At 50.4% G+C, this 17,840-nt stretch overlaps 2 protein-coding genes across 10 annotated transcripts in view; both read right to left on the reverse strand.

Annotated features, from left to right (window-relative positions):
• USP20 (ubiquitin specific peptidase 20) overlaps positions 1-17,840 on the reverse strand; it is a 46,531-nt gene that overhangs the window by 21,936 nt on the left and 6,755 nt on the right. For 8 of the 9 annotated variants that reach the window (XM_027966305.2, XM_042245537.1, XM_027966303.2 and 5 more), the window contains 9 exons: positions 15,207-15,321; positions 11,752-11,848; positions 6,582-6,635; positions 4,724-4,786; positions 4,315-4,446; positions 3,189-3,285; positions 2,748-2,817; positions 1,519-1,632; positions 402-480 (listed from right to left, as the gene is read on the reverse strand). In XM_027966305.2, the coding sequence (XP_027822106.1) occupies positions 402-480; positions 1,519-1,632; positions 2,748-2,817; positions 3,189-3,285; positions 4,315-4,446; positions 4,724-4,786; positions 6,582-6,635; positions 11,752-11,832 (690 nt within the window). In that variant the 5' untranslated portion in view covers positions 11,833-11,848; positions 15,207-15,321. The remainder of the gene's footprint in view (positions 1-401; positions 481-1,518; positions 1,633-2,747; positions 2,818-3,188; positions 3,286-4,314; positions 4,447-4,723; positions 4,787-6,581; positions 6,636-11,751; positions 11,849-15,206; positions 15,322-17,840) is intronic. The other variant, XM_042245536.1, reaches the window with a different exon arrangement.
• Positions 12,908-13,822, reverse strand: LOC105607240 (prefoldin subunit 2-like). Its single transcript, XM_012161329.4, has one exon. It carries the CDS (start codon positions 13,811-13,813, stop codon positions 13,349-13,351), a length of 465 nt encoding a protein of 154 aa, XP_012016719.2. The 5' UTR covers positions 13,814-13,822; the 3' UTR covers positions 12,908-13,348.

A 17,840-nucleotide genomic window follows, 5' to 3' on the forward strand; every position in this document is an offset into this window, starting at 1 on the left:
GGGTTCTCTAGATTTACAACAACTTGCCATCAAAATGTCTAGTTTACTAAGAGTGAAATTTTGCCTATGGTTCGGGGAAGGAGAAAGCACAGGCCTATGTGAGTGGTCAGAGGTGCATGTGCCTAGAATCAAGGCTGCCTGAGGTCAACTCTCCCCTCTGCCTTGTACCAGCTGTGTAACTGATACGTGGTCACTGGGCAAGGACTTGCCCGCTGAACCTCAGTCTCCCAACCTGTCAAGTGGGGAGAATACCAGCAGGTTCTGGGAGGCTCTGAGGTCCTTGTACCCATGAAGGGCTCAGGCAGCAGGAGTCCCGCCTGGCAAAGCACACCTCTGGTCTTTTCCACACTGGTCTTGGTTTATAGCCCTGGGTGTCCCCTGGGGCAGCTCAGACGGCCTACCTGCTGGGCATAGCCTCGGAACATTGGGTTGACCAACTTGATCCCGTGGGACAGGCTGGTGGGAACCACATAGCTGGGGCTGTAAGAAGACCAAATCCGTTAGTACAGGCGGTGGTCTGCTCTGAGCTATTCAAGCCTGCGAGGGCAGCTGGGCAACCATGATGGCCAGATCAGGCTCTGTGTGGTGTTTACTGCAATGTCGGGCAGTGCTGGCCCGGCCAGGGACCCCGGCAGGTTTACACATCTCTAAGGTCAGGAAAGGAAAACATCAAGTCTTGGCTCAGCCAGGCAGAGAGCTCTTGACTAGGATGGCATCACGTCCCGCCAGCCTGTGACACACCTCCTTTAAAATGGTTCTCATTCTGAAATATTTACTGTTGCTTTCTAATTTCAAAAGTCATACATGTTCATTATTTAACAACAGAAAATTTCAAAAAAAAATTGAAAATTTCAGAAAAGCATAGCAAAGAATCATCAACATGAGCAGCATCCTGCAGAGATAACCAGGAAGATTTCCAGACGTTTCCTTGACAATGCAGACACAAAATTACACTCAGGTAAACACTTGAACGTGGCTTAAAGTTTGAGCTGTATTGCATCATACTGTTTAATAATCTGCTTTTAATTTATTTCGATGCACTCACTTTATTCCCAATTTTAACGTTTTCCTGGATCTACCCCAAGCATCTGGTCTTTAAATTCCTTTTACACTGAGCTAAAGCCCCTGGTCAGTGTCAGCCACCACTTCTGAAACCCTGTTCGACATGCACAGATGTGGCTGAGACTAGGAGTGGTCACCACGTGTCTCCAGACCTCAGCACACACGCTCTGAAGTGCTGCCAGCTGCAGTCAACGCCAGGTTCAAGTTCTAGCTGCACCTTTCACAAGACGTGTTATCTTGAGCAAGACGCTTGAATCTCCCTGAACCTCAGTTTCCCCAGTTTGCGAACCAGAGCTGGCTGTGACCTACACCTGGAAGGGCCCCCGTAAGCATGACACAGGGGACGCGCAGCCCGTGATGGTGAGAGGTTGAGGGCACCGGAAGTGCTCCATCAAGGGGCCCGACAGAAAGCCTGTCCCCACGCCCTTGCCAGAGGTCGGGGACTCGGTCACTCACCGTTTCCTGTGCCAGACCTCAGAGACCAGCTTCTGATAACTTTTGCACAGGGCTGGCTTCTTGTCTGTGCGGACCAGGCCTCCACACTCCAAGAAGAACTGGGTGAGCGGGGGGCTGGGGGAGGGGGCAGGGAGCCAGGTCAGCAAAGAAGAGAAGGGGTACAGGGCATCATTTATAAGAGCTGGCTGGAGAAGCAAAACTGTCCTGTGTGGAGATATACCAGGGCCCCCCAGAGCCATAAATACCTGTAGGTGACTTGACAGACCCCACCTGTTTTGGGGCTGAATTGTATCCCACCCCAAATTCATACACTGAAGTCCTAACCCTCCCACCTTAGAATGTGAATGCACTGGAGATAAGGTCTTTCTTTAAAGACTGTTGTGTAAAAATTAGAGGAACCATCACCCCTCCTTTCATCAGCCCCTGCTTAGAAACCTTCCTGAGCCTGAAGGCCTCTCCCTCACTTCTTTTTTCTTTGTTTTTGTTACCTCATTACATAAAAAATAATTTAAAAAATAAAAAACTAAAAAATAAAAAAAAATAAAAAAAAATAAAAATTAGGAAATACAGATAAGCAAACAATAGTAACTGACCTTAACCCTACAATGTGAGTGAGGATAGCTATTCTGAAGATTTGGGGGCATATCCTCCTAGAATTTTCTATGCATGCAGAGCCCCCATCCCTCCCCTCCTTTTCACACACACACACACACACACACACACACAACCCTTAGTAGGTGCAAGATCCTGAGTGCCAGGCAGAGGAGATAGCCCAGCCTCAGGGAGTAGAGGGTATCTTAGATGGAAAAAAATATCCTCACCCCCCTCCAAATGGGACTTCGCCATATAAAGGTTCACAACCTTTTTCTACTTATCATATTCTGAACTCCTCCCCATTTCAATAAATATTGTCCTGCACCATTTTTTCCTGAACTCACCGTAAAGCTGGTCTGTACTAAATCTGTGATTTTTATGGGCCTTTAACATGTTTCCAATAAATGGCAGGGTGAGGAACGGCACAGACAGTGTTTTGAACCTCTCTGGGCACTGGTACCTCCTTTAGCAGAAATTCCCATTGGAGGGATTGCTGGGTCAAAGGGCAGGTGTGGTTCTGGGCATTTTGATGTGTACCCACATCCAGGCTTCTATGAGCAACGCACATGACCCAGCTTGGGGGCAGCAGCTGCTATTCCCAGGGCCCCCCAACTTCCAGATGAGGCGAAACCTACCAGTTGGACAGGGCCTGCAGGGCCGCATTCATGTAGCAGGAGTTGCCGAGGTTCTTCATGCCCGTGAGGCCTGGGAAACCAGCACACACGCAGGGGGAGGGGACAGTGAGCACTCGGAGAGGAGCCGTGGCTCCCGAGCCCCCCAGGACCTGCCCGGGAAACCTGCCAAGTCAGCCGATGGAGTCCCACTCCCTGCAGCCCCAGCTACCACGGTGGGTGGACCCCACGGACTCCTTCACCCTCCGCCCCGTTCAGCCCACTGTCCGCGCTGAGCAAGGCCAGCGACCCGGGCTGAAAAGAAGCCTGCTTGCCAGGGGCACGGCTGAGGTGCGGCTGAGGGCTGCCAGGCCCCAGGGCCGCACTCCAGGGAAGCCCTCGTGTCACAGAGAACGCCCTACGCCACCCCACCTGCCCAGGTAGCACAGCTCGTGGGGCTGTTACCTCGTGGCTTCAGGTCATCGTCCTCCGACTCAGACTCTCCTTCGTCTGCCACAGCGATGGGGACGGCTCTCAGAGGGTGGGAGGGTGGCGGAGAGTCCTGCGTCCGAGAACCAAGGTGAGAAGTCAGGAAGACTAGTAGGTGAGGAGGGAGAGGGGCTGGGCACGGGCCCATGCATCCATCCCTGCGCTGGGGTGTCGGGGGAGCAGCCCAGACCCCTAACCACTCAGTTAGCCCACCTGAGCAGGGGACATGGTGATTAAGAGAGGGCATGAGTTTGAGCAAACTCCGGGAGTTGGTGATGGACCGACTGGGAGGCCTGGCGTGCTGCAGTCCACGGCGTGCTGCCGTCGCCAAGAGTCAGACACGACTGAGCGACTGAACTGAACTGGTGGCCTTGCCCTGGGAAGTCTCTGACTTGTACTTTACTTACAGTAATGAGTAATAATATTTTATTTATAACAAATTTGAGGAAAAATAGAAACAAAGAAAAAACAACAGGCAGCCCAACTTTTCTGAGACAAACACTGTCGATTATTATATCTGTTGCATTTAAACTGTTAATACACACACACCCAAAACAGGATTTGTATATACTTTTTATAGACATTTTTGTAAAAAAATAAAACAAAAACTCATATATATTGATTATTTAAGTCCACAAACATAGTCCGTACACATTTACTGAGCACCTATTATGTGACCATCATTGTCAACAGGGAGGAAAGACAACACTGTACCCAGATACGTCAGGCCTCTCCGAGGGCTCAGATGCTGACTTAATGAGCCCTCCCTGAGGGTCAGCTTCGCGCTGGGCTCCCCCACCCGCCTCCTCGAAAGGTCTGAATGGCTCCTGGCCTGGTGCACTGCCGGGGGAGGGTGTCCAGGTGTTTCCCATGCCGGCCTTGGCCCAGGGCACCCCCAAGGCCTACCTGCCCCCCGCCCCAAGTCACCTCTGCGTCCTGAGCCCTCACACTGCCCTGGACAGGGCTGGGGCTCAGCGGGCATTAGCTGATTTGAGCTCTTCAGAGCCGCCTGGGCACTCGGAGCGGGAACAGACGCCGTTGGGGACCCAGTGCCCTGCCCTTGCCCTTGTTTCACCACCGACTGGCCCCTGCGCCCCCTCACCTGCTCTGAGAACTTGGGCGCGGGGCCAGGGGGGTGGGTCGCCAGGCGCGGCTGCAGGAGCACTTCCTTCTCACAGGCATAGCACCACACCCGGAGCGTGGTCAGGTTCACTGTCAGGTTGTGCTTTTTCGCCTGGAAGGCAAGATGCAAAGGAAGGAGAACACGCTGGCCCAACAGGTGCCGCGGGCCTGCCTCAGCTCCGCGGGCTCGGGAAAATCCCAGATTTTCAGGAATCTCAGATTCTGCTCCCCCCACCTCAGCCAGGCGTGCCAAGGGCTGCCGCTGCCTTCTCTCTTCCTTCTTTGCCGTGACTGTTCCTATTTTACACACACAGCCGCCTAGGCCCAGAGAGGCGGGTGGAGCCAGGGGGCAGCTGGAGCTGGGGTCTGAGCTCGGGGCCCACACTCACCTGTGCGTGGAGGGTGCTGTGGTCAGCGAAGGATTCTCCGCAGCCGACATAGGAGCAGGAGACCTGGGGAGAGACGGAAGGGGAGCGGGGCGGGGGGCCATGAGGGGGTGTCCCCGCTGCCACCCCGGGACCCCAGGGTCCAAGGCCCGGCCACCAGTTTGTGCACCCAAGGTGCGCGCTGGGCACAGCTGGCCGCCACACAGCCGCCCCACCTCTCAGCGAGACGGGCGGTGGGCCCTGGGCTGAGGCCTGGCTGCTGGGCGCCCTGACCCGCTCCTCCCTCCACTCACCCCTTTTCCACCAAAACCCCACTCCTGATGGGCCAGTTGGCGGGGCCACACTTTTGGTGGGGGGCGGGGGGAGCCTGGGCCTCATGGCCGTTTTCTGACGGGGGACGCTGAATGGGCAGAGGTGGCCGGGGGGCCCTGTGCTGACCCCGTGCCCCGTGGTGACCTGCCTTTGGCTTTGCGCTCTCCTCCCCTAGATCCACCCAGCTCCCAAGGCCCAGCTCGTGGCCTCCACCCCAGCCCTGGCTGTCGGACGGCTTCACTGCAGGAGAGCGCTGGTGCACCCTGAGCACTGGTCAACCACACACCAGCTGGTGAGGGCCTTTCAAGGAAACGGCCTTTGGGCGGCGTCACTTTCTGCGTCAGGTTCCGTCTCAGTCTCTCAGGGGGCGTCTGTGGGCTCCCAGGAGGCAGGGCCATGACTCCCACTTCCTGCTGTCCCCGGCGCCCCAGACCGTGTCCTGCAGTGCAGTTTACCCTGAGCGACAGGCCCAAAAGGACGAGGCCAGAGCCCTACTGAGCCTCCTGTGTCTTCTGCAAAGAGACTTGAACTGTGATCTTTGTGCCCATTTGCTGCCTTTTTTTTTGGTCTCTCCTTGTATTTGTTTTCAAAGAAATTTTTAGTAAGATTATATATAGTGTGATATATACTTGTGGCAAAGTTGAAAAACACTACAAAGTTATAGAGAAAAATGAATTACCTGTAATTCTGCCTCCCGCCCCCAGAGAAAATCATCACTTGTTCACACATTTACCGTTACTCTTTTGGGTGAGCACAATAATCACAACCAGATTTTACTAGACACTGTCCACAGGCCACATACCATGTTAAGCCCATCACAGGCACAATCTCGCCAAATTCTACCCTAAGGTGGGGGTCTACAAGGCGGGGGCAGTCGTCAGTGTTGTGGCCTCTGCTTTATAGATGGCAAAACAAAGACCCAGACTGGCCCGGGGCGGGGCGGGGGTGGTGGTGTGTGTGTGTGTGGAGGGGGGTGGTGTGTGTGTGTGTGTGTGTGTGTGTGTGTGTGTGTGATGTCTGACTCTTTGCAACCCCATGGACTATAGCCCACAAGGCTCTGTCCATGGGATTCTCTAGGTAAGAATACTGGAGTGGGTAGCCATTTCCTCCTCCAGGGGATCGTCCCAACCCAGGGATCGAACTCTTGTCTCCAGCGTCTCCTGCACTGCAGGTGGATTCTGTACCACTGAGTCACCTGGGAAGCCCCAGCTGACGGACAGACTGCCACTAACAAGTGCCAGGGTTCACAGCCAAGATGCTACATCGTCTCATAAGCACATGCCGAATAGAAACTTCCCCTTCATGCGATGGGCTCATTCAGTCCACAGTCTTCTCTAGCCTGCTTTTCCCTCTTCGTCTTTAATGGTTGCAAGGGCAGGCAGCCCAGGGGCTCGCACACCCTGGGGCCCTCTTGGCTTGGGCACCACACCCGAGACATCCATGCCCTATGTCCCTGCCCAAGGTTTCAGGCCATGCCCACGGAGGACAGGTATTCCCAGCCCAGAGTCTGGACCCAGCTCCAGGCCCCCAACAGCTGCAGGAAACTTACCTGGAGACAGGCCCACAGGTTGGGTCCAGAAACCCCGCATGACTGACAGGTGCTCTGTGTGAGGCAGGGAAAGAGACAAAGAGGAGGGTGTGAGTGGCCACAGGTGTGTGCCATCAGACTCAGCTCAGAGGCTTTGCCTCACAGAGATCCCGACCCATGGGGCCACTTTAAGCTTTACTGTTTGAATTTTGTTTTTTCACGTGCCTGAAAAAACATCTTCAATACAATCACTTACAGCTTATCAGGGAATGTTTACCAGGAGGATTCCTACGTGCTGTTTCTCATAAATCCTCTGTTGCTTATCAGCTTCTGCCAGAAGCGAGCAGAACTGCACGCAGCTCTCAGGACTGAGGTCATAAGATGAGACAGGCTTGAATCTCCTTCAGGAAACATTTTCCTTATGACAAAACTGCCCAGTCTCGATCCTCTTTCTTGAGACGTGGATTGTCTCCTGACCTTGTGCCCACTGTCATCACTTGTTCCCTTGGTAACGGGTGCTGCATGTTTGGTTTTCTGATCTTTATCACTGTCGAAAGAAATTTCTTGTACCATAGCCTATATATGCTCACAGAAAGACCATTAAAGCACCTTTGCTCCATTGGAGCTTGGGTCCCCGTGTCTTTCTTTTTTTTTTTTTCTCTCTCTCTCTCTCCCCCTGGCTAATTCTCTGGAGCGTAGAAACCCGTTGTGCTATCTCTCTTGCCTGGGCTTCCAAGAACCCCTCGAGAAGGTGCCCTGTGCCTTCACCCCCTCGAGAGGGTTCCCTGTGCCTTCATGAGTGATGGAAGCCCCGTGTCAAGACCTTTATTGGTTCTCTGCGTAAACCAGGGACTATCAGCCTCTTTCTCTCTTTCACTTTCTTATCGTCAACTCCGGACTGCCAGGTCCCAGTCCATTAAAGGATCTCAACAAAAGCTTCAGCAAACAGACTCCTTAATATGCTCTCATCACACCTTCTACTCTTTCATGACACTCATTTATTTAAGCCTTTCTGCCCGGCTAGACTATGGGCTCCACGAAGGAGGGATGGTCTGTTTCGCCTACCCCTGCGACTTCACAGAGTCTGGTACAAATCAGATTAGTATCTTTGTTGACCATAGAAACACCCATGTATCTGTTGATCAGGATGACAGAGCCTGCTTCTGGTCCACTGATATCTCTCTTCCCTGCTTTAATAAAAGAATCTATGTATTTTGGCTGAGCACATGGTCAGTGAGCTACAGACTATGTGTCCTAGCCCCCACTGTGATCATGGGGGCTCAATTCTAGTCAACAGCATAAAAGTAAAAAGTGACATGTGCCACTTCTGAGTTTTGCACAACCCTTGGTCTCTCTCTTGTTTCCACTGGCTGGAATGCAGATGTGATGGCAGGAACTCAAGCAACCACTCTGGACCTGGAGGTGAATGCCATATGTTGAGAATGACAAATCCACTCTATCAGAGCCACCTGCATCCGGACTGCTCAATGAGAAAAGTAAACCCCTATCTCATTTAACTCACTATATTTCAAGGTCTTTTCACTATAATTTAAACTGACCTAAGTAATTTTGTCTGTGTCTATCTAGAACAGCAGTTTCCAGCTGAGCTTCCACAATACCCAGTGTGTCTCTGCCAGTTGTGAGATGAATTCTAAGCACTGGTCTCTGTAGCAGTTACAGGGCTGATCCCTGGTGAGGGATCACAATGAGGTATCCAGCTAAGTTCTTTGGACCTTGCTCATGTAATCCTTATCACAGTCTCTGCAACAGGTCCCAAGACCCCCTTCTTACAGATGAGAAATGGAGGTTTGGAGAGGTCATGACCCTACTGTCAGAAGCACTGTCAGCTGAGGAGTCAGGGTCATCAAACTTACGGGAAACGTCTAGTTTCCTCCCAAGGGTGGCCACATCGACCCTTAAGCCTCCATGGGAACTTCTTTTCACTAAGCCCAGATTCTGGCTGTGTTTGTAAAAATCCTGAACATGGCTCTCTCAGTAAGGCGGAGAAGGCGCAGCTCATCCCAACCGTGGGGCTGATGTTTGCAGTCTGTGTCTTAGGGTCTCTTGCCAAGGATGCTAAGGGGGCAGGAGACCAGTCTACTTGGTAGACTCAAAGTTGCTACTCCTGATCTTTCCAAATTTGTCATCTCTTTTGTGACTTTCTGATTTCACAGTTCACTCCCATCTTCCCAAGTTTTTTTTTCATTTCAGTCATATGAATGAAAAAAGTATTGTGTGCTTATTTCAACAATTTAAATGACGCATACGCTGTATATAATATGCAGCATATTATATACAACACATATATGCTGTATATAATGTGTAGTATATTATATATAATACATGTTGTATATGTGTAATATATTATATATAATATATATATACTGTATATTGTGTCCTATATTACATATAATACATATATGCTGTATATGTGTCATATAGTATATATACATATGCTGTATATAATGTATCATATATTACATATATGCTGTACATAATATGTAGTGTATTATATAATATATATATATATGCTGTAATAACTTGAAGTATTTCTCTCCATACCTTTGGCTAGGAAAAATGAGATCACACTATACCAACTTCTCAGTAACAGGCTGCTATCACCTATTCAGGGCCATCCTTCTATGTCTGTACACAGAGACCCCATCTCATTCTTTGCAATAAGTACACAGGGGCCCACACTACGGGTACAGACACCACAACTGTTTCACTCATTCCCTTCCTGGTAAATATGCATTTGACCACCAGTGTTTTCCTTTTTCAAATAGTGCTCAGTAAACACTGCTGTATTTGTATCTTGTAACGGGTACATACATTGCTATTAGATACATTCCGAGTGTGGGAATTGAATCCCTGCAGTCATGGTAACTTGACTACAAACTTCGGGTCCACTTCCCTCCCTCGGTCAGCTCTGAGTAACAGCAGTTTGTGCCATGCGCATCTGAAACGGTGCCATATTGGTTTCCTGGCAAAATCCTTGACCACCAGGGAAGTCAAGCACCTTTTTTCAAGAGTTTCTCAGCCATCTGCATTGCCTCCATTGTGAGCTACCTGGTTCAATCCTTGCGCCTTCTGGGTATTTTAAAACCATGTTGGCTTCATTTTGTAGATTTCCAAAAGGCTGCCGTGTCCCAGCCCGATCTTCCCAAGTTCTGACTCCCTCTTCCCACCTTGTTTGTCTCCTCCCTGCTCTCAGATTTCCCAAGAAACTCTCAGTTTGTTTCACTTATTCCTTTGTGCAGACGCAGGAAGAGACCCGGTGTTAGATGGTGCAAATGCACCACAGCCTCGCTCCGCTCTTCCTCCTGACCACACTGAAACCGTGCTCTACAGGGTTAGCAGAAATTGGTGATGAACAGAAATGGAACTTGTCTCACACAATAGCAACTAAGGGAAGAGCTGAGTAAAAAACCCCTCTGCTTGAAGCCTGCCTTCACTGAGCAAGCTTGCCTTAATTATTATTCTTTTTAAACTGCATACCCTCTATGCTTCATGTAGCCTATACATCACCAGACTCCTTAACCACCCCTACAGATAACATCTCTGATGTATGTGTTGCTATAGTAATAGTGGTTTAAGCTGTTTTTTCAGAAACTTGGAGTCTTGTCCAGTTCGAGCCAGCTAAGACTGTTTGGGACCACTAACCCTAAAATTGGGTGTGTGTAAGTGTCTGATAAATGACCTTTTGATGTCAAAGGACCCAAAACTCCAGCCTCAGATCATGCTAAGCACCTCCATTTTTGAACAGGCATCCTAGGAAGAAGCACGTTAACTCAGACACACTTGTGCAGAACACTGATGACCACATCTCTCCCCACGCCTAAGACCACCCTGCTTCTTTATCCCATAAATATCCCAAGACCCTCGCCTTCTGGGAGGCTGATGTGAGGCTTGTTCTCCTGTCTCCTCACTTGGCTGCCTTGTGAATCAACCCTTTCTTTGCTGCAAACCTCGGTGTCTCAGCGTTTGGCTTGCTATGAATCAGCAGATGAGCCTGGTTCAGTAACAGCAAGCAAAATGACTTCAAAAGAAGCCACAGGAACTTTGAAGACTCACCTCTGAGACTAAACCAGCTCAGGCCAAAAGCCACCCAGCACCTGCTGGTGCAGGGAGGCTGAATGACCAGCATTAGGTGCCTGGAAAGAAGACACAGAAATCTGTCTAGGAGTCTGACCCAACCCCCACCCCTGGGAATGGCCCCTACATACGGCCCTGCCCCTGAACACAATGACACTATACAGACAGAACGCTGCAAAGGGCCCGGATGTCCACCCACAGAGGATCAGCTGTGGAGTCCCCACAATGAACTATTATGCAACTTTAAGACAAACCATGAGATCCATGTGCTGAGGCCAAAGAGCTCCAAGATACACTGCCAGGTGAACAGAGCACGTTACCAAAACAGCTACAGTACGCTACTTTTTATGTAATCGAGGGGAAAATGAAAAATAAGCATTCCCATAAACAAACTCTGAAAAGATACAAAAGAAACCTATGTTCATGGCTGTCTGGAGGGTGGGATGGAGAGGGTGGGCACAGGACGGGTGGGAGGGGGACTCCTTGACATTTTTCTTCTTACATCATTTCATTTTTGAACCATGTGGAAGTGTTACCTACTTAAAAAAAAATTTAATCTGAAAGACAAACAATCCTCCCTATTCAGTGATTCAAAGACAATCCTCCCTATTCAGTGTGGCCGACCTTTGGGAATCCCCGGGGGGTCCCACGGTTAGGACTCCAAGCTTCCAGTGCAGGAGGCATGGGTTTGATCCCTGGTCAGGGAACTAAGACCCTGCAAGCCACAGTACAGACAAAAAAAAACCACAGTGGCCCACCTCTTCTCTTTGAACCTCCCTGAGCCCTTCTCAGGTCAAGTGTGCAAAAATGCCCGTGGACTCTCGGAGCCTGACTCTCCGCCTTGCACCTGCTCCAGCCACTAATGGGCATCAGCGCTCCCAAATGGATAGTCTACGTGGTAATTAATGGCTGTTAGGATACAGCTCCGGAAGACCTCCTGAACAGACGCCAGCTTTTCCATTTACATAAAAGGCCAAGCAGAGACTGCTGGGAGCCAGTGCTTCCGCGGCTTCAGAAATGTCTGTATCCCAGGAATGTGGCGGGGGCGGGGGCGCCCTGGGTGTGGGCCTCCGCCCCGGAAGGTCTGACCCTTTACCTTGGATTTGAGCAGCAAGTCCTCTTTGGTCACCTCCCCTATCGAGTCAAGATGAGGACAAAGGTCCCTGGAGTCCCCCATGCTGGCCCAGGCTCACCTACAAGGAAACACAAGGGATCCTGGGTTAATGGCAGCCCCTGCCGGCTGGACGCAGGAGAGGCTGGGGGGTTAAGTGCATACTTGGGCCTCGAGCCCTAGATCTGTCACATACTGACTGATGACCCGGTGAAGCTACTTAACTGCTCTGAGCCTCACCCTCTTCGCCTGACGATTGGGGAGCAAGATAACACCTTCCGGAAGGGTTGCTCAAAGGATTCACGGAGGAAATATCAGTGAAATGCCTGGCCCAGGGACAGCAAGTGCAGGGAGGTGATTAGAATTCAAGCGCTGGGTGTGATGATGAGAACTGTTGATAGGGAAGATGCAAGGGTGCTTCCTGCATTTGGGGAGCTGCCTGTTAGGGAATCTAAAACCGCAGTCTTTCTGTTGAAAGAGACCAGCTCCCTGACCTGGAGACCACTCTACACCAGGGGGCAGCAGCGGGCAGGGTGGAGAGGCTAGGTCTGGAAACCAAGTAGAAAGGCAAAAACTTGCTCTTCTCTGAGCAGGCAAGCTCCCTCAAGAGCTTCAGAGAGGCCAGGTGACCCAAAGGCCACTTATCTCACTTCCTGTGAAAAATTCCACTTAGAGAAGACTTTTGAAACTCCAAGATACTAGAGGAGGAAGTCAGAGCAGCAGCTCCTCTAGAAAATGTTATTGGAGAATGAGAAAGTCGCAGAGAAGGGAGGGCAAACCGAGCTAGGAAGGGGTCTGAAAGATGTTCGCTGAAGTACCAATGGTGGTGTAACTGGGTGATAGATTTCATAAGAGCTGTGTGGTTGTTGCTTTTTTTTTTTTTTTTTTTGACAATTATAAAAACAAAACTCAGATGATATACTTTTTAAAGTACAAGGTATAGGAGCAAAATAGAAGGCTTCCCTGGAGGCTCAGACGGTAAAGTGCCTGCCTGCAATACAGAAGACCTGGGTTTGATCTCTGGGTAGGGAAGATCCCCTGGAGAAGGAAATGGCAACCCACTCCAGTATTCTTGCCTGAGAAATCCCCTGGACAGAGGAGCCTGGGAGGCTACAGTCCACTGGGTCACAAAGAGTCGGACACAACTGGGCAACTTCACTTCCCTTTCTGCTGACTCAGTGGTAGAGAATCTGCCTGCCAAGGCAGGAGACAAGAGTTTCATCCTTGGGTCGGGAAGACCCCTGGAGGAAGAAATGGCAACCCACTCCAGTATTCTTGCCTGGGAAATCCCATGGACAGAGGAGCCTGGGAGGGTTAGAAGGGTCACAAAAGACTCAGACATGACTCAGCAACTAAACAACAATGGCAATAAAGTAAAATAAACTGCTGATGATATTGTGGCAAACTTCCATCCTGACGCTCCTGTATAAATACGCATCCTGTGTAATTCTTCTCTTTTTTTTTCCTGGCCAAAACATTTAATTAACAAAAAAATATTACAATAGCAGAGAAAATAATAATAACAATAAAGAGAAATTAGAAGTGGGAATCAGGGTAGAAAGCAACGCGAAGGCTTTGGTTTCTAGGAGGCCAACACGCCAGCTGAGCTGGCCTTAGCCCCAGCACCTTCTGAGTTTTCCTTGGCTGCTGGCTTCTCGTCTTCCCCCATGAGATGAAGGTTGTGCTTTACCCGGAGTTCGTTTAGCTCGTTTCTCTTTGCCTGAAGCTGTTGCGCCAGTGGCTCAGTGGTCTTCTGTATCTGCTCCTTGTAGTTCTCCAAGGCAGGCAGCACCTCTTTGACGATCCGCTCCACCAGCAGCCCTCCAACCATGCGGTAGCACTTGCGGGTTTCATCTGCCTCCTTCAGAGTATCAATCACTAGGCCGTGCTCATCCAACTCCATCTCCAGCTCAGCTGCTTTGGAGGCCAGGCCCTGCTGTTCCTGCCTAAGACGTCTGAAGCCAGCAGTCACCTGCTCTGTGGACACCGCCCCCTTCCCCGTACCACTCCTGCTGCTCTTGCCGGCGCCACCGCCGTTCTCCGCCATCTTCACCGCCTGCTAGCTAATTCTTCTCTTTTTTAAATCAGAAGGGAAAAAAGCTATTTCAGTTTGAAAAGCAAATGCTTCTTTCGAGGGAACTCCTTGGTGTGCTGGGCAGCTCCATATCTTGACTGTGGTGGTGGTGACATGGATCTATATGCATTTGTATGTATTAGTTGCTCAGTTGTATCCGACTCTTTGCAACCCCACGGAATACAGCCCTCCAGGCTCCTCTGTCCATGGGATTCTCCAGGCAAGAATACTGGAGTGGGTTGCCATTCCCCTCTCCAGGGGATCTTTCCGACCCACGCATCAAACCCAAGTCTCCTGCATTGCAGGCAGGTGCTTTGCCATCTGAGCCACTAGGGAAAATGGCCTGGAACTAAACACACACACGCACACACACACAAACACAAATGAGTGCAGGTACAACTGGTGAAATCCGAATGAGTTCCCTGGGTGTACCGGTCTCTCTACTGGTCATGACGCTGTACTACGGACACACCAGAGATGCGGTACCACTGGGGCACCGTGGGGGAAGGGAACATGGGACCTCCTGGCACATTTTTTGGCAACTTACTCTGAATCTATAGTTACCTCAAAAGAAAATGTTTGAAAGTAAATAAGTAAATGCTGCTGCCACCCAATATTTTAGCAGAAATTGTACCCAGGAACCTGGCTTTTGACTCTAGCTCCAAACTATTACCGAGAAAAAGGGCCCAATCAATCAAAGATGCAGAAGCCAGCAGTGCTTTAATCAAGGGCAGAGGTTGTGCAACCACCAGAGGGAGGTGGACCCCGCCAAGCGCCCTCCTGCAAGCCCCTCCCCACCCCAAAAGATCGCCAGCAGGGAATTGGCCCAGACTCCATGCTAGACAGGAGTGACTGGTGCTGATGAGGGGCCAGACTTAGTGTTTTCCATGCATTCTTCCCTTGAAAGCTTCCCCGGCCATCTCAGAGGCTGGGCTTTGCCCCGTTTTATAGATGACTAAACAGGACACCTTCTGGTCCCAGGTCTTGCAGACAGGAGCTCCAGGACTGAGGCCAAAACCCAAGCGGGTCAGACTCTTGGCCCGCTCTTTGGAACTTACAGAAAATGCAAACACAGGTGGAAGGAGACAGAAGTGTGTAACCCACCCCCAAGCACTCATCACCTGGCTTCACAATTAATCCATGGCCAACCTTGCTTCATCTCAACCTGCCACTTCCTCCTCTGTGCAGCAAATCCCAGATATCACATCATTTCATCCACATACGTTTTTCTATGAGACTTGAAAAAGGGGAAAAAAAAACCCCACATAACCAAAATTCTATCATTTCACCTAAAAAGAAAAATCTATACTTCCTTCTTGATCTGTGTGTAAGGGCGACACCTGAGTGGGAGAGGCTGAGGGCCTACCTCTGTGCCAAGCGACAGCCCCAGGAGGCAGTCACCCTCCGCATTCTTCGGTCCCGGCCAACAGTGGTGAGTTGCTGCGCTGGGCTGGGGTGAGCACAGGCTTCTGCTGGGGAACCTGGGAAGACAAGCCAGCACACTTCATGTAGTTCTGTTAACCTTAAAAATCACTCTCGAGGCTTCCCTGGGGGTCCAGTAGTTAAGAGTCAGCCTTGTGATGCAAGGGACACCAGTTTGGTCTCTGGTCTGGGAAGATCCCCACATGCCTTGGCACAACTAAGTCCTTGAGCCACAACTGCTGAGCCTGTGCTGAAAGGCCCAGGAGTGGCACCTACTGAAGCCTGCATACCTAGAGCCTGCACTCCGCAACAAGGGAAGCCCACACACCGCAATGGAGAGTAGCCCCTGCCAGTTGCAGCTGGAGAAAGCGTGCTCGCAGCAAGGAGCACAGCCCAGCACAGCCAACATCAAAATAAAATACATAAATAAATCTTGAAAAAGAAACACTCTCAACACCAAGCAGAAGCTATAAATAGCCCACAATTCCTCCTGCGGGGGTGGGGGGGGCAGCACGGGGAGTGAATTTTTGGACATTTGGGGTATCCACAGGCTAGACATACTCCCCAGTATGTCTCCAGGGACAATAAAAACACACCACTGCTGGGACGGCTGAAGAAGGCATGGGTGGAGCTGGCAAACAGGGTCAGCCCTCCCCCCAGGGGGGTGTCAGACCCCTCGCTAGTCACTGCTGGGCATTACCTTTGTGATCCCTGAGAGACGGTTCGGCAGCGGAGGGCCACGGGAGGCCGCTCCGACAACTGCTCCCCGCTGGACCGGAGGATCCACCTTTTCCACGAGTGCCACTGAAACCCTCAGATCATCCTTCCAGCCTCCCCGAGAACTTTCCACTGCTCAAAACCCCTGACCCCGGGGTCGTGAGCAAGCCTAGGCTACCGACACAACAGGGTGCGTCTGCTCATCAACACTGCCCCCCTGCCTTGGTGGGCCACGTCTTCCAGGTGTGGGCAGTTCAAAGAGGGAGAGGCGGTTAGAAGCTACCATTTAAAACAGTCACGTGACAATGACGGGGCTCAAGGTTCTGAATTCCAAGCCTTCTCACTTGAAGTCAGACTTCTAGTTTTTTTGTTTCCACTGAGGTCAAGTGTGCTGGGTGGCTGCCAGCTTCACACTATTTTAAGCTGCAGTATGTGGGTTTTCCAGTGTCTTCAGTATGCGCTCCTTCTCTTGGGCTAGATGGTAAAGCCAGGTCATGAGCGGGAGACCCCATGCCAGGAAAACTGCCCCAGACAAGGGCGACAATTGACAGGCCCACTCCTGACTCACAGGTGCCATCAGACAACTCAGGTTCTTGCAACTTCAGTTAGAAGAAGAAGGGGAAAAAAAGCCCTGTGGCAAACAAACTTGTGTACTGCCGCTGCCCCTGCTTTACAGATGAAGAAACAGAACCAGAGTTTAAGGAGCCAGGAACCTGGCCAAGATCAATCCTGGGCTAGTAAGCAGTGGGCAGGGACCTGACTGGTCTGTCCAGCGCACAGCCTTGCTCTAAGTCAGGGGTCAGCAAACTTTTTCTATAAAGGCCCATGTAGGAAATATTTTAGGCTTTGCAGGCCATGCTGATCTTTATCATGTACATTAATTTTATTAAAACCAAACAGCCTTTTTCTATTTATAGGCTGGGCAGGAGAAGATGAAACGTTTTAATCCAGCACAGAAATTAACAAGGCAGAAACAAAGGAGTGAATAGGAGATCCTTTTCTGGATGAGTCATGGGGTGAAGAACTGCACTCTCAAGCCAGCCAGGTAGCAGCCTGGGGCGCTTCCTGGGTTGGGGCTTCTGGGACCTCTCAGGGGCTGATGCCCTTCTCTGAAATGGCCCCTAAGTGTCTTGTTCACGCTCTGTGGGCCTGGAGATCTCTAGGGAAGGAGGTTCTGCTCCCTAAGGTGCTCTAAGGGGTCTGGGGAGAAACAAGCACAGACCCAAGAGGGGAACCTCATGTACCGAGGATGCCAGACACAGGTTCCTCTTATTTTCGAAACTTTAAAGATGATACTTAAAAGTAACCTATTAGGGTCTGTATTACTAAAACAACACAAATTCATCATAGAGTTTATAGAAGGGACTCTCCTGATGATCCGGTGGTTAAGAATATAACAGATTTAAATTATATACAGTTTTTGGAGGTTTAGATTCTGTTTCCCATGTCACTAAATTTCTTTTCAACTTCATTGCTTGGCTTCCCCTGTGGCTCAGCTGGTAAAGAATCCACCTGCAATGCGGGAGACCTGAGTTGGGAAGATCCCCTGGAGAAGGGAACAGCTACCCACTCCGGTATTCTGGCCTGGAGAATTCCATGGATTGCAAAGAGCTGGACACGACTGAGTGTGCTTATGTGTTTCCCACATCACTTAATTTTTTTTCAACAACCTCATTTCTAGTGGATGGATAATATTACACCACATATAATCTAAGCTCTACGATACCTTGCTTGTTAGACACAGGATATTTGTGTGAGTGTGTGTGTGTGTGGCAGTGAGGATTATTTTAGAATATAAGTCTTTGACTACATCTTTGATCAAAAGAAAAATTACTGGGTCAAAATATTTGTTTTGAAAGTA

The sequence above is a fragment of the Ovis aries genome, chromosome 3, assembly GCF_016772045.2.
Source record: "Ovis aries strain OAR_USU_Benz2616 breed Rambouillet chromosome 3, ARS-UI_Ramb_v3.0, whole genome shotgun sequence".
In the NCBI taxonomy this organism is placed as follows: Eukaryota; Metazoa; Chordata; class Mammalia; order Artiodactyla; family Bovidae; genus Ovis; species Ovis aries.